Source organism: Salvelinus alpinus, chromosome 1, assembly GCF_045679555.1.
Source record: "Salvelinus alpinus chromosome 1, SLU_Salpinus.1, whole genome shotgun sequence".
NCBI lineage: Eukaryota > Metazoa > Chordata > Actinopteri > Salmoniformes > Salmonidae > Salvelinus > Salvelinus alpinus.
The window spans coordinates 42,641,817-42,655,289 of NC_092086.1; the positions used below are offsets into that span (position 1 = coordinate 42,641,817).

The 13,473-nt window shown below is 45.3% G+C and overlaps 1 protein-coding gene across 2 annotated transcripts in view; it reads right to left on the bottom strand.

The window, feature by feature from the left end:
• LOC139576680 (myosin-10-like) overlaps positions 1 to 13,473 on the bottom strand; it is a 58,319-nt gene that overhangs the window by 13,260 nt on the left and 31,586 nt on the right. Inside the window, exons 5-16 of one of the 2 annotated variants that reach the window (XM_071403015.1) lie at positions 12,700 to 12,802; positions 12,282 to 12,314; positions 8,613 to 8,705; positions 8,151 to 8,214; positions 7,216 to 7,314; positions 6,846 to 6,989; positions 6,665 to 6,760; positions 5,567 to 5,685; positions 5,260 to 5,412; positions 4,955 to 5,128; positions 4,687 to 4,860; positions 3,765 to 3,879 (exon numbers count right to left, since the gene is read on the bottom strand). In XM_071403015.1, coding sequence (XP_071259116.1) covers positions 3,765 to 3,879; positions 4,687 to 4,860; positions 4,955 to 5,128; positions 5,260 to 5,412; positions 5,567 to 5,685; positions 6,665 to 6,760; positions 6,846 to 6,989; positions 7,216 to 7,314; positions 8,151 to 8,214; positions 8,613 to 8,705; positions 12,282 to 12,314; positions 12,700 to 12,802 — 1,367 coding nt within the window. The remainder of the gene's footprint in view (positions 1 to 3,764; positions 3,880 to 4,686; positions 4,861 to 4,954; positions 5,129 to 5,259; positions 5,413 to 5,566; positions 5,686 to 6,664; positions 6,761 to 6,845; positions 6,990 to 7,215; positions 7,315 to 8,150; positions 8,215 to 8,612; positions 8,706 to 12,281; positions 12,315 to 12,699; positions 12,803 to 13,473) is intronic. The other variant, XM_071403025.1, reaches the window with a different exon arrangement.

Here is a 13,473-nt window from a genome sequence, read left to right on the forward strand (position 1 = left end):
GCCGAAGTCGAGGATCGGTAGGATAGTCAGTTTTACTAGGGTAAGTTTGGCGGCGTGAGTGAAGGAGGCTTTGTTGCGAAATAGAAAGCCGACTCTAGATTTGATTTTGGATTGGAGGTTTGATATGAGTCTGGAAGGAGAGTTTGCAGTCTAGCCAGACACCTAGGTACTTATAGATGTCCACATATTCTAGGTCGGAACCATCCAGGGTGGTGATGCTAGTCGGGCGTACGGGTGCAGGCAGCGACCGGTTGAAAAGCATGCATTTGGTTTTACTAGCGTTTAAGAGCAGTTGGAGGCCACGGAAGGAGTGTTGTATGGCATTGAAGCTCGTTTGGAGGTTAGATAGCACAGTGTCCAAGGAAGGGCCAGAAGTATACAGAATGGTGTCGTCTGCGTAGAGGTGGATCAGGGAATCGCCCGCAGCAAGAGCAACATCATTGATATATACAGAGAAAAGAGTCGGCCCGAGAATTGAACCCTGTGGTACCCCCATAGAGACTGCCAGAGGACCGGACAACATGCCCTCTGATTTGACACACTGAACTCTGTCTGCGAAGTAGTTGGTGAACCAGGCAAGGCAGTCATTAGAAAAACCGAGGCTACTGAGTCTACCGATAAGAATATGGTGATTGACAGAGTCGAAAGCATTGGCCAGGTCGATGAAGACGGCTAAAGACGGCTATTTCTGCCCACAAATGTTCCAATGGGATTGAGGTCAGGGCTTTGTGATGGCCACTCCAATACCTTGACTTTGCTGTCCTTAAGCCATTTTGCCACAACTTTGGAAGTATGCTTGGGGTCATTGTCCATTTGGAAGACCCATTTGCGACCAAGCTTTAACGTCCTGACTGATGTCTTGAGATGTTGCTTCAATATATCCACATCATTTTCCTGCCTCATGATGCCATCTATGTTGTGAAGTGCACCAGTCCCTCCTGCAGCAAAGCACCCCCACAACATGATGCTGCCACACCCCTGTGCTTCACGGTTGGGATGGTGTTCTTTGGCTTGCAAGCATCCCCCTTTTTCCTCCAAACATAACGATGGTCATTATGGCCAAACAGTTCTATTTTAGTTTCATCAGACCAGAGGACATTTCTCCAAAAAGTACGATCTTTGTCCCCATATGCAGTTGCAAACCGTAGTCTGTTTTTTTATGGTGGTTTTGGAGCAGTGGCTGAGCGACCTTTCAGGCTATGTCGATATAGGACTAGTTTTACTGTGGATATAGATACTTTTGTACTGGTTTCCTCCAGCATCTTTACAAGGTCCTTTGCTGTTGTTCTGGGATTGATTTGCACTTTTCGCACCAGAGTACGTTCATCTCTAGGAGACAGAACGCGTCTCCTTCCTGAGCGGTATGATGGCTGTGTGGTCCCATGGTGTTTATACTTGCGTACTATTGTTTGTACAGATGAACGTGGTACCTTCAGGCATTTGGAAATTGCTCCCAAGGATGAACCAGACTTGTGGAGGTCTACAATTGGTTTTCTGAGGTCTTGGCTGATTTCTTTTGATTTTCCCATGATGTCAAGCAAAGAGGCACTGAGTTTGAAGGTAGGCCTTGAAATACATCTACAGGTACACCTGCAATTGACTCAAATGATGTCAATTAGCCTATCAGAAGCTTCTAAAGCCATAACATCATTTTCTGGAATTTTCCAAGCTGTTTAAAGGCACAGTCAACTTAGTGTATGTAAACTTCTGAACCACTGGAATTGTGATACAGTGAATTATAAGTGAAATAATCTGTCTGTAAACAATTGTTGGAAAAATTACTTGTGTCATGCACAAAGTAGATGTCCTAACCGACTTGCTAAAACTATAGTTTGTTAACAAGAAATTTGTGGAGTGGTTGAAAAATTAGTTTTAATGACACCAACCTAAGCGCATGTAAACTTCCGACTTCAACTGTATATACTGTACTGAAATATCTTTCAGAAATCCTCTGTTGGCGTCAGTCAGTATTTCCCTTGGCAGGGACACATCATGCCTCTGATGTGATTTTAGAGGCTTATTTGGAAACCATGGTTTCACAGTGTAGTCGGCTCTCCTTAAACGTGGCATGGTAAAAGCTTCATTGGCATGGAAAGCTTCATTGGCATGGTAAGCTTCATTAGTCTTATTATGAAAGGATCTGGACATATGCATACACATTCTTCATAGATGGTGCAAAGGATAAAGTCATCAGATGAAAAGGGCCCTGATCCGTTTGGAGAACCAGAACCAGGCTTCTAACCATAGGGCAATGGTCAAGACTGACAACTGATTGGAACAGGAACAGTGCTGAATCATTACAACTCTTTGAATCATATTCTCCCCTTAACTCTCTTAGTGACTGCTCTGATTTACTTCAATAACCAAGGGTGGCAGAAGTTTAAGGAGTGTGTGCGAAGGTTAAGTGACACTGACAGATGAATCTTTTCTTCTTCAATCATTGTCATTCCACATCAGCTTCACTGATATCTACAGGGTGATATTTTAGCGAAGCTTCATTTCACAATCTGTCTTTTTAAATAAAAGATTATGGAAATCAGATCAGTGATCTGGCATGCAGGTTAAGGTTGCTAAAAAATGTACCCTCAAAAAACAGGCTTAGCCCATGCCAAAGGGATTATGAATTCCAGCAAAGTCAGTGTGATCTGTAGCTAAAATATCCTGAAAAAGAGGTGGTGGAGGAAGTCGGTCTCTATCCATCACTCCCCAGTCAACTCCAAGCCTTACTGACGTCAGTTTACAGGTGAGTGTTGAATACATTAAATAGCCATGGCCCTGGCAATGTCCAGGCTTTTTCTCATACATTTACTCCACACCGGCAGATGTCTCCATGCTAGTATTCTTCAAGGCCCTACTTACGATGGCTCTTCCAAACAAATTATAACAATCCTGGTGGTTCCTTGTGCAGGTATCTCAAATAAACAATCTGAGCTGAGATTTGACTGAGACAGAATGGCGCCAGACAAACCAGCATCGCTGAAAGGTACTGTCTTGGTTAGCAACAGTGCATTACGGGTCATGCAAAGCCTAGAGGCGGTGGGTGCATCTAAGGGTGCAGAGTGCAGCCGTGAGCGAGCAGGAAGAACCCTACAAAGCAGCAGCAACGTGTGCATTCACCTGGAGGCTCAAGGAGACCAGAGGCCTTGTTATAGAAAGAGGCTCTCTGAAAGGTCTGAATGTCTATAGCTCAGAAACAGAGAGAGGAGAGGATGTGAGGGACAACTCAGCTTTACATAAACATCCATGCAGACGCAGATTTATTCTTATGTTACTGCATACACACTCACACAAACAATGATTAGTTGTGTACATTGTAAAGGACAGAGACATATTGCTGTTACTGGTCTAGTAGAATATTCCATGCACAAAAACAAAGCAATTCAGTCCTTTCCTTTCTATTAGTTGTTTCTGTATACATTGTAGATGTCCAATGACTCATAATGAAACTCAATTGCTTTTTAAAACAAGTAGATGTGCCAAATGGGAAAATAAATGGCGGGAGGAGATTTACGAGCGGATATTTCAGGTTACCTCACAAACGCACAATGTTTTGGCTGGCAATGCTCATCACAGAGAAGCAAGCAGTTGAATATGAAACAGACAAGAAGTCTATTGGATGAGAGCGCATACAAATACTCCCACCATAGCAACTATCCTAAGTTCCAGGTTTTAAGGGGATTCTTCAATACTGTCACTGAACAACCAAGACTCAAACAAAGTGACAACTACATGGTCCAAACAGGAAGAGAGTATGGGGGACTCACCGTCCTTCCACAGTTCAGACACAAACTTGTCAGTGGACTGGTTGAGCAGCGTGGCCACGTTGTCGTTCAGAGGGTCCATGTTCTTCATCAGCCACTCGTCAGCCTTGTAGTCCACCTTAAGAGAGACAGACAGACTTAAGCTAAACAGGCTATATGTACCGGTACATAGTGTTAAATAGCTTCCTTTTATCTTGTCTCACTGACTTTCATGTCTGATCAAATTAAATAGATACCTGGTCAAGAGAAAATGAGTTTATGCGCTGTAAACAAAACCTATTTATTAAGTCTTAACATGCATGAGGACTACTGGTACTGTGGACAAAATGTACATCTGAACTTTGTGTGACAAATTTAATAAGAAAATGGATGAAGATGATATGAACTTTATTTCATGTGGAGTCTGGCCTGGAATGTACACAGGCCTTCTCCAGATGGGAGACCACACTGAGGTGAAAGTTGAAAAATCCTTGAATACGTAACAGTGTAAAATCGGTCTCACACCAATGTGAACCAGATGTGGAGATTGGGAGCACAACTGGGCTTTTGTGCTAAGGCAATTACCTGTTAACTAGAGCTTTAGTGGAGACTTGTCCGCTGCCTCAAAGGCAGCACTTTAACATTGACTGGTTACACGTCATTCAGAAAGAAAACATGTTTCTCAAGACATTATGGAGCTGAACAATAATTCTAATTTCAAAAACACTGCTTCATCTTTCCAACACTGCAACCCCTAACCAGGCAAAGCCACAAAAATGTCAATGGCAAATCAGTTTCTTCGAACGAATGAGGTTCCCACCAGAAAAAGGGAGCTCATATGGCAGAGCTGCCTTGTTTTCACCAATCAATGATACAATATGAGAGGACGAGCAGAGGAGAGGAAGTCATTTCAGTGTATTGAGACCCAGGCTCTGCGTGGACGTACCCTGCCAGCGTAGTGAATGATGCAGAAGTCGGCTTTGTCCTTCAGCTGCCGGGGTTTCTGGAACTTGGGGTGGGTGCCCTGCTCCTGGAGCACCTTGTCTACAAATGTCTTATCAGTGGCCTTGGGGAACCAGCACTCTTCATCCAACAGGGCCAGAACTCCTGGAGGGTTGGTCTGCAGACAGAGAGAAAGGAGAATAATCTGATGAAGTTCCTCAGACATAATTTTGAGTAAAATACACCTATATGTGTAAAGATGAAAAGCTGACCGGTCTCTCGATGAGGTCGATGCAGGGCTGCAGGTCCAGGCCGAAGTCTATGAAGCTCCACTCGATGCCCTCCCTCTGGTACTCCTCCTGCTCCAGGATGAACATGGTGTGGTTGAACAGCTGCTGCAGCTTCTCGTTGGTGTAGTTGATGCACATCTGCTCAAATGAGTTCAGCTAGAGGAGGGATATGGGGAGATAAAGAGATGTGAGAGATGAGTATTACAGATCAATAAGACAAGACAGTCCCTCTTGGACATGATTATATGTCTGCAACAAGAGATGAATGATCTTGAAAATAAGTTTACCTCAAATATCTCAAAGCCAGCGATGTCCAGGATGCCGATGAAGGAGGCTCCCTGTCTCTTGGTCCTGTCCAGGGCCTTGTTGATGCGGTGGACGAGCCAGCGGAACAGACGCTCATATGTGGCCTTGGCCAGGGCTTCCACTGCAAAGTCAGCCTGAGGAGAGAACCAGAGAGAGATAGACGACAGTTTGCTGGGTACCAGTCTGTATCTACTTAACCCAACTTCATGGACCTACATAGATTGGTGTTAGTGAATGCAGAAACAGTTAGGAGTGTACAACTGATGGGAACTGGAGAACAGCTCCTACCTGTTCTTTGGTCTGGGCCTTCTGGACGTAGTCTCGGCCCACTTTGATGCGGGGGGACAGAATGGCCCTAGTAAACTCCATCACATTCAGCCCCAGCAGGTGGCACAGCTTCTGAGCCGCTGGGAGGGAAGACAGGACATTGGGTTACTAGTGACCCATCAGTGTTGCAACCTGGAGATGGGCACAGTCAGAGCCTTCTATACAGTACAAATAGAGAGCTTTGTTTGCAGCCTAACCAGTCTCAATTCAAAACAGTTGGGGAAATGTCAGACAGATGTAATGAAAGACCTCAGTAAAGCACTACCGCTTTATTTCACCCCAGCTACCCAAGGATATCGCCACAGTCTGATGTATGATTCATCAGTTAAAATCACCAAGGATAAATCTCAGCAGAGACACATCCATTTCCCTAATGACAACCAAACTGCATGGCTTACCGTTATAAACTGACCATTAATGCAGAGCAACGTGCCAGAAAGAAATGATAAATGACACATTTATTCCTACTAGCCATCTCCTTCTGAAGTAAAATAAGTAAAATACAGACACGCAGCATGAGCCCCGGGGTATAACATACCTGATATGGACCACTACAATGTGCCTGCATGTCTTTATATTAACAAAATCTGGACAAAGAGCTCCCGCCCAGACACGGTCACTGCAGGAGTTCCTAGGAATCTGACCTCTGTTCAGTGAAGTGTCTCTGTGCTGCCAGACTTCATACTGTACTAAGGACAGACATCTGGAGCTGCTGACGCTTTGCTATCCTTGTCTCAGCCACAACGGTGAAGGATGACTCTACTCTGCTAGTGTTGTGATTCCAGCTGACTCACACTAAGACCCAATACTGATTTCAGCAGAATTTGGATGAAGCTGTTCTGCAGTAAATTATGTGGACCAAGTGAGTGGACTGTTTTTGAGGCTGAGCAGCATATTGTGGGAGGATGATCAATGTTGAAGATTTGCAGCCCAGAGAGTAAGCTCACTGTAAACTGGGACAATGTATTTTCAGCTGTGTGGTGAGAAATGGCCAAACTTAAGCTGGATGATTTCAAAGTCCTGGAGTGTTGGTTGGATTATGTATGGCCTCTGCATTACCTGTGTTCTCAGGCATGGAGGCCTGGTCTGTGTTCCTCTCCTTCTTGAAGACAACGTTACCAAACTGTAGTACTGCAGACACCACCTTCAGCATGCCTGAAACCACAAGGGAGAGGGAATCAGACAAGAGGCAAGGAAAGACATTGATACTACATGTATGGTCTAGGGTGTGTATACTCACATACAATCTCCTCATGGGAGAAGCTCATGATGTGCATGGCATCCATGGTCTCCTGGAAGTTGTCCTTGTCCTGCTGGCCAGGGATGGTAATGTTGCCGTTGGACAGGAAGCGGTAGTTGTTGAAGCCCTCCAGGAGCAGGTCAGCTGAGAGGAGAGGAGTAGGGGGAGACAAATCAAAAACCAGTACTATAACAGAACAGCCAGGACTTATAACATGAGATGAAATAATGAAATGGTATATAAAATATTGAACGAGCCATTTCTGGCACAGAACACTGAAAAACTGAAAATAATAGACATGGTTGTGATTCTTCTTGCAGAAGACACTACTGACAACCATTATAATTGGAATGGGGTATAAGATACTGACTTTTGAGGTGCTCCCCGGCTCCTGCCAGAAGCTGGTAGAAGACATGGAAGGTCCTCTCGTCTTTGGCCTGGCGAACGGCCCTGGACTTCTCCAGGAGGTCTGGTAGTCAGGGAAGTCAAGGTCCTAAGGAGCAATGCCATCATTCCTGTGCTGGTAAATGGCTTACTGGTTATTGTGCCATGCCTAGCAGAATCTTCTCAAACATACAATGGATTGGTATGAATTGCTGCTTCTTGCTATACTTGTATGATATACTGTAAAATAATGTGTTTATTTCTGTTAACGCCAATCTCAATAGACTTTAATACGTTAAATGCGGTCCCAATCTAGAGATACTGGGCATAATTTGCTGGCACTAAAATTGTAAAGTCATGTGTTTCTGATCACTTGTGTCTGAGTACAGGGTGTTTTGTCTAAAGAGCGACCATTTTGGGCTTCAGGCAAGAGCTCAACTGTGCACATCACTGGACCTTAGTTTTACAGGAGACTGAAATGCCCACTGAGTGGGTTGCTATTTAGTCAGTGTTTCCAGAAACCTTGACTACCACCATCTCAGAAAGAGGAATGGCTGTATAGCACAAATCACACTGCTTTATAAATCATACTTTCTGCAACGCCAAATCTTGCACAACATGCTATTCTTGAGGGACACAAATTTGACATTTGTCACAAGCATAACGACCAGATATAATTCAATCTTAGAAAACGAAAACCAGTATTCTCCAAAGTCAACCTAAACATGAATAAAGAAAGGCTGTGTATGAATATATCTATCTCTAAGAACCTAAGTCTATCCACTATCTGGTGAGCACTCTGCATTGAAGTGCGCCACAAATCCCAGAACCCCTTGAGCCAAACCACGACTATGCATGTACATCTGCAGACTCCTACATCCCCTCCCCCTTCACTTCCCAGTCTCCCATCTCTGAGGATACAGGTCTCGATATTGGCCCCAACAATGTAGCCGGTCACGTCAAAGTTGACTCTGATGAACTTGCCCTGTAGGGAGGGATACAAAATGTGTAAGGCAGCAGTTCTAAACATTGTGTGACATTGTAGGCCTCTGTGAGCCCAAAACACAGTCCCCACTGAGTCAACAGTATCACTTTTGCAGACATCAGTGACGCATAATGTCAGGTCTGGTCGGAAGTGGGGATACACTGTGTGTGTGTGTATGCGTCCCAGGATTATGGAAGATGGAAAGCACATTGCCGTGCTCTTTAGCAGACAGTGTTCTCCTTCATACACTATTTCACTGTATTCTGGAGAAGCAGGTCCTACAATGCCTATTTACACAGAGGGTCTGTGTATAGACTGTCTACAAATGTGTACATAACACACAGTACAGCTGTCACATTCAAGACTATTTGTATCCAAGTGTAGCTTTTAGAACTTACGAAACGTGACGAGTTATCGTTTTTCACCGTCTTGGCATTGCCAAAGGATTCAAGGATGGGGTTGGCTTGCAGAAGCTGCCGTTCCAGCTCGCCCTGTAAAGTGAGGGAGAAACTGAGTGATACAGAGCCAGTTAATACCGCCACCACCTAAACCAGCCATGAACCGCTAATGAAAGATGTATTAAATCGGTATGGACAAGTGCCTTTGCTTTCACCACAGGGTGGACATGGGAAGTTAAAAGAGTGTGAGAATGGAACCACTGTTATGCAGTAGACAGCTGCTATATTTCTACTGAATGAATAACCCATTAAAAGTATGATGTCAGTAAGATGACATTGTACCCAATTATTTCATACAATGTTGAGAAACACTAAATGTAAACCATATGGTTCAGCTCATCTGCAAAACCGAAAATTCAGTGCAGTCTTGACTGAGACTTTCTTTAATAATACATTCCTCAATATCAATACCAGTCTTTGCAGAGAAAAATACTTTTTGTTTGACTGAACACAAAATGGTGCAGCACTAGAATCCTCCTCAAAGGGCCTGATCATAATGCTCTTAAATCAGATGTGGCGGTCGTGTTATGCTCATATTAACATCTGGGACTAAATATAATTCAGTTTATAATAATATACAGTTTAATAATATTATGTCAAAACATACACCAACTGATCAATTCGAGCTATTGAGCAGAGCGAATACAAACCTACTATATGAATCATGTAGACAGAGGTTTATATCCTGTTTATATGCTGCTGGTCATGTCCATCACAGGTTGGAGGGCATAGCCAACCACAGGGCATAGCCACCCACAGGGCATAGCCAACCACAGGGCATAGCCAACTACAGGGCATAGCCAACCACAGGGCATAGCCACCCACAGGGCATAGCCAACCACAGGACATAGCCAACTACAGGGCATAGCCAACCACAGGGCATAGCCAACCACAGGGCATAGCCAACTACAGGGCATAGCCAACCACAGGACATAGCCAACTACAGGGCATAGCCAACCACAGGGCATAGCCAACCACAGGGCATAGCCACCCACAGGGCATAGCCAACCACAGGGCATAGCCACCCACAGGGCATAGCCAACCACAGGGCATAGCCAACCACAGGGCATAGCCAACCACAGGGCATAGCCAACCACAGGGCATAGCCAACTGGATTGAGAGGCCACTAGTCTACTTCTTCCCCACAAACAGAGAGGACAGAGGGTCAAAAGCAGCACTGCCTGCAGTAACTAAAGTGAGACATTTGGGGTGGTGAGAACATTCCTGTGGTTGTGACGATGCTCACATGCACCCTCCACTTTTGGGAGGCACTGCTGTGACGTGGCGGTGGCTACTTCCCAAATCCTCGAGCGGTGGGGGCATTCCACCATCCCACACCTCGCCCACTTTACCCACTCTAACCAGGGCGCTGGCTGTGTGGGCACAACAGAAATAGCACTGCAACCAGCCAGCCTGTAATGCCCTGGTTTCTCTTCGGGGATGGGACACTGGGGCCTGGTTTTTGTTGACCCGGTGGGCCAGAGTTTTCTGTGATTTTAAAGGTTGGGGGGTAGCGCTGCCCAGCCCCACCACAGATATGTGGGATAGGCTCAGCCTACATACGGGTGAGTGAGAGAGTGGTGCAGAGAGAAGTAGGGCTGCTGCCAGAAGGACTGGGGTCTGGCCCACTTAAACATACTGCAGCCTCTACCGTATAGATGTGTCCCAGCCAACCCTGAAGCACATCCTATAACTTCTAGAGTTTTCGAGAAATGCACTACAGAGCATACATACACTAAACCCCTGGTTCCAGACAAGACACATTATTAACATAATGTTGTCTGAATAGTTAAACATGTCAATGTAAGAGAAGGGAGCATCACAGGGGTAGCTTGTGTTTAATTAGCCCAATGACTCCACATATATAATTTCCAGTCGAATGAGACTGGAGTCGGGGTGCCTGGCAGGGCAGAACACGACGTGAGGACTATTTTTCTTTCAGGAGCTCAACTCAGGGTGGAAATCAGATCTGAACTGTACAGATCACATGGAGGTATTGAGTTCCTCCTCCCACTGTCTGGATCAGAGTCAGAGAGCTGCTCCAGTCAAACCTCTCTCTCCTGATGGCTGGACGCTAGGGAGGGGCCATGTGTACATTTTCACTTCCCCTCTTATCCTTTACCTACTACACTGCACAATACCTCCCTACCTCCCTAATGCACACACATTGGATCAGATCAATGCAATACTTCCACTGCTCTGCCCCACTGAAAAAGCCCCAGGCTCCTGGCTACTGGGTGTCTGGGGCCCACTCTTCTATCAGAGCTGCTACTTGGCCCCCAGCCTCCCCTCTCCTCCCTCCCATCATCCCCTCGCTCCACATTCCTCTGGCCCATGCTCATAGGGATCCTAACTGGACACAGAGGCAGTGTGGTGTGGGAGGGCAGTGGGCTGTAGTGGACTGGTGTATCCTGGGACCCAGGTACAGAGTTACAGCCAGGATAACGCCACACATCAACACTACATATATACAACCTGGGTGAGTGTACATTTTTTTAGGGGGTGTTTCATCTTAGCAGCATCTGCTTCAGCAAAGCATAGCTTTACAGAGGGGGAAAAAAAGGTTTTGGGAAAGAAAAATAGCTCCTGGGCAAACTGAGTGGGGGGACAATGAGGGCCAGTAAATATCTAATTTACACTCAGAAGTATCCACAGTGGAGTATTCAGTTGGAAAGAATGCTGTAATGTTAGAAGTCTCTGTGGGGGAACAGTGGATCATGAATCAAGCTGAAACATTCTGCGCGGTGTATTAGTCCCAGGTGAACCTCCATTGTTATTGAAGCATGCCCATGTTATGCAGCAGAGAGACAATAGTAGCTTCATTTCATTCCCCAAGATGTCCAAGTGAGGATCGCGATGGAGATAGGAAGGTCACAGCATTCCCACATCACTGACCCACCATGTGCTTATTGATTAGGAACAATCAAAAGCAACAGCTACTATCAGACTGTACTGTAGGACAGGAATCCACTGTGTGTGAATGAGTAGTCAGGTGTTATTATGGACACAAACAGTATTAGTGTGGCCGTGGGCATTAACCGTGCATGAAAGGTATTTGAAGCTATGCCAAAGGCTTTCTGAGCTAATCAAATGAAAAGCTAGCATGAATAAAGGAGAATGGTTGAGATATTAGAGGGTTGTTGTGGCAGAGGGTTTGGAGAGCCACAGTCTGATGTGATTTCACAGTTCACACCAAATCCTCTCATTGCCATGGACATTCAAAGTGGGAATGACAAAGATAAATGTGACTGGAACCTAACCAAAAACAGCACATGCATATGGGGTTAATTATTGTAAGGTCACTGAAAATGAACAGCCACTGTGTTTCAAATGACAAAATATTTATTTCACTTTTTAAGGCTTACTGTATGTTGACACTGTTGGGCATTTCCTTAAAATAAACCTAAAACAACTGATAAAACACAATGTAATACGAGTCTGTCGGTTTGATAGCAGACTTAAATGTTTTGCCAGCACAAACAAATATCACATATACTGTAGCCAGCAGAGATAAGTTCATAGGAAAAGACAGTACAGTTTGATTTCGGAAGGGCATGCAAAAACATCCAAACTGAGCACAACTGTTTTAGAAAGTGGGGAAACACTTGCCTGGAGCTTGTTCAACGCTTTAGGGGATTCGGGCTATTTGTTTCAGGTAATAAACAAAGGGAAGGGTTAGACCTGGAGGTGCTTATGTCAAACACAAGCCATAAGCAGTGAACCTACTGGTGGCTAACATTATCCTGCAAACATTTGGCTCTGACAGAATGGCACTGAGCACCACAGAGCTAGAGCTGAGACCGTTCAGGTTAAGGTGGTACACAACAACAAACTGATTAGACTCTATTAGAGGAGCTGCGTTAGCCATTAGCATCAGGGGCCATTAAACTAGAACACATTGTTTAGAAGTAAGTTGAGTACACACTGTGGTAAAGCCTCTGCCTTTGGGTCCAGCATGGACACATTGGAGGGTTTAACAGGAGGAGTTCAGTAAGGGAACAGGGAAGTAGGGAATGGAAACACTCACAGGAATGTTGTGGTCTTTGCGTCCTTTGTGTGACGAGGCGACGTGGGCCAGGTACTGGATGACCTTTTTGGTGTTTTCTGTCTTGCCGGCACCCGACTCGCCTCTGTGTGAGGAGGAGACAGACAGGACGAATACATATCAGATTAAACAGAGGAGGAAGAGAGGATCGGGAGAGGGGGGGGGGGGGGGGGGGGAGCAAAGAAACTGGTCTAATCTACTACCAAGCAGGCCTCATAAAATAAATAACATTTCAGCACTGTTGAACACTTCCAGCAAATACTTACATAACCCTTTGTCTACTGTTATAAATGTGCCTTTGGTTGCCAGACAGAGCCAAGCTTCCTGGAAGGCTTCCACATAAAATCTCAACCAAATACAGTCAAAACACATAAACGACCCAGCCCAGCCCATAGGCTCATCATGTCAGATGGGATGGCTCTGCTCAGCCCTGGGACATACTATAGACTAGAGAGAGTCTGATACTGTTGTTTGTTTTGCCTGCTCTGCTCTGTCTGATTTTAACTCCAGGGTCCTGTGGTTGGGTGGGCAGGTCTCCAGGGTTTCTAGGCTCTGCTTTTGGCCCGGCTCTAATGACAGGGACGTCCACAGCTCCGCCAGGACCCAACTCTCACTCCCCTCCAGGCCCAGCACACAGCCATATACCCGTGGCTTTACCATAGCCAGCTATTAGCTCTCCACACAGAATGCTGGCTTAATGAATAAATGGCCAGAGTGCAACTCAATGCGAGTCTCCTCCTCTACACTTTGTATATG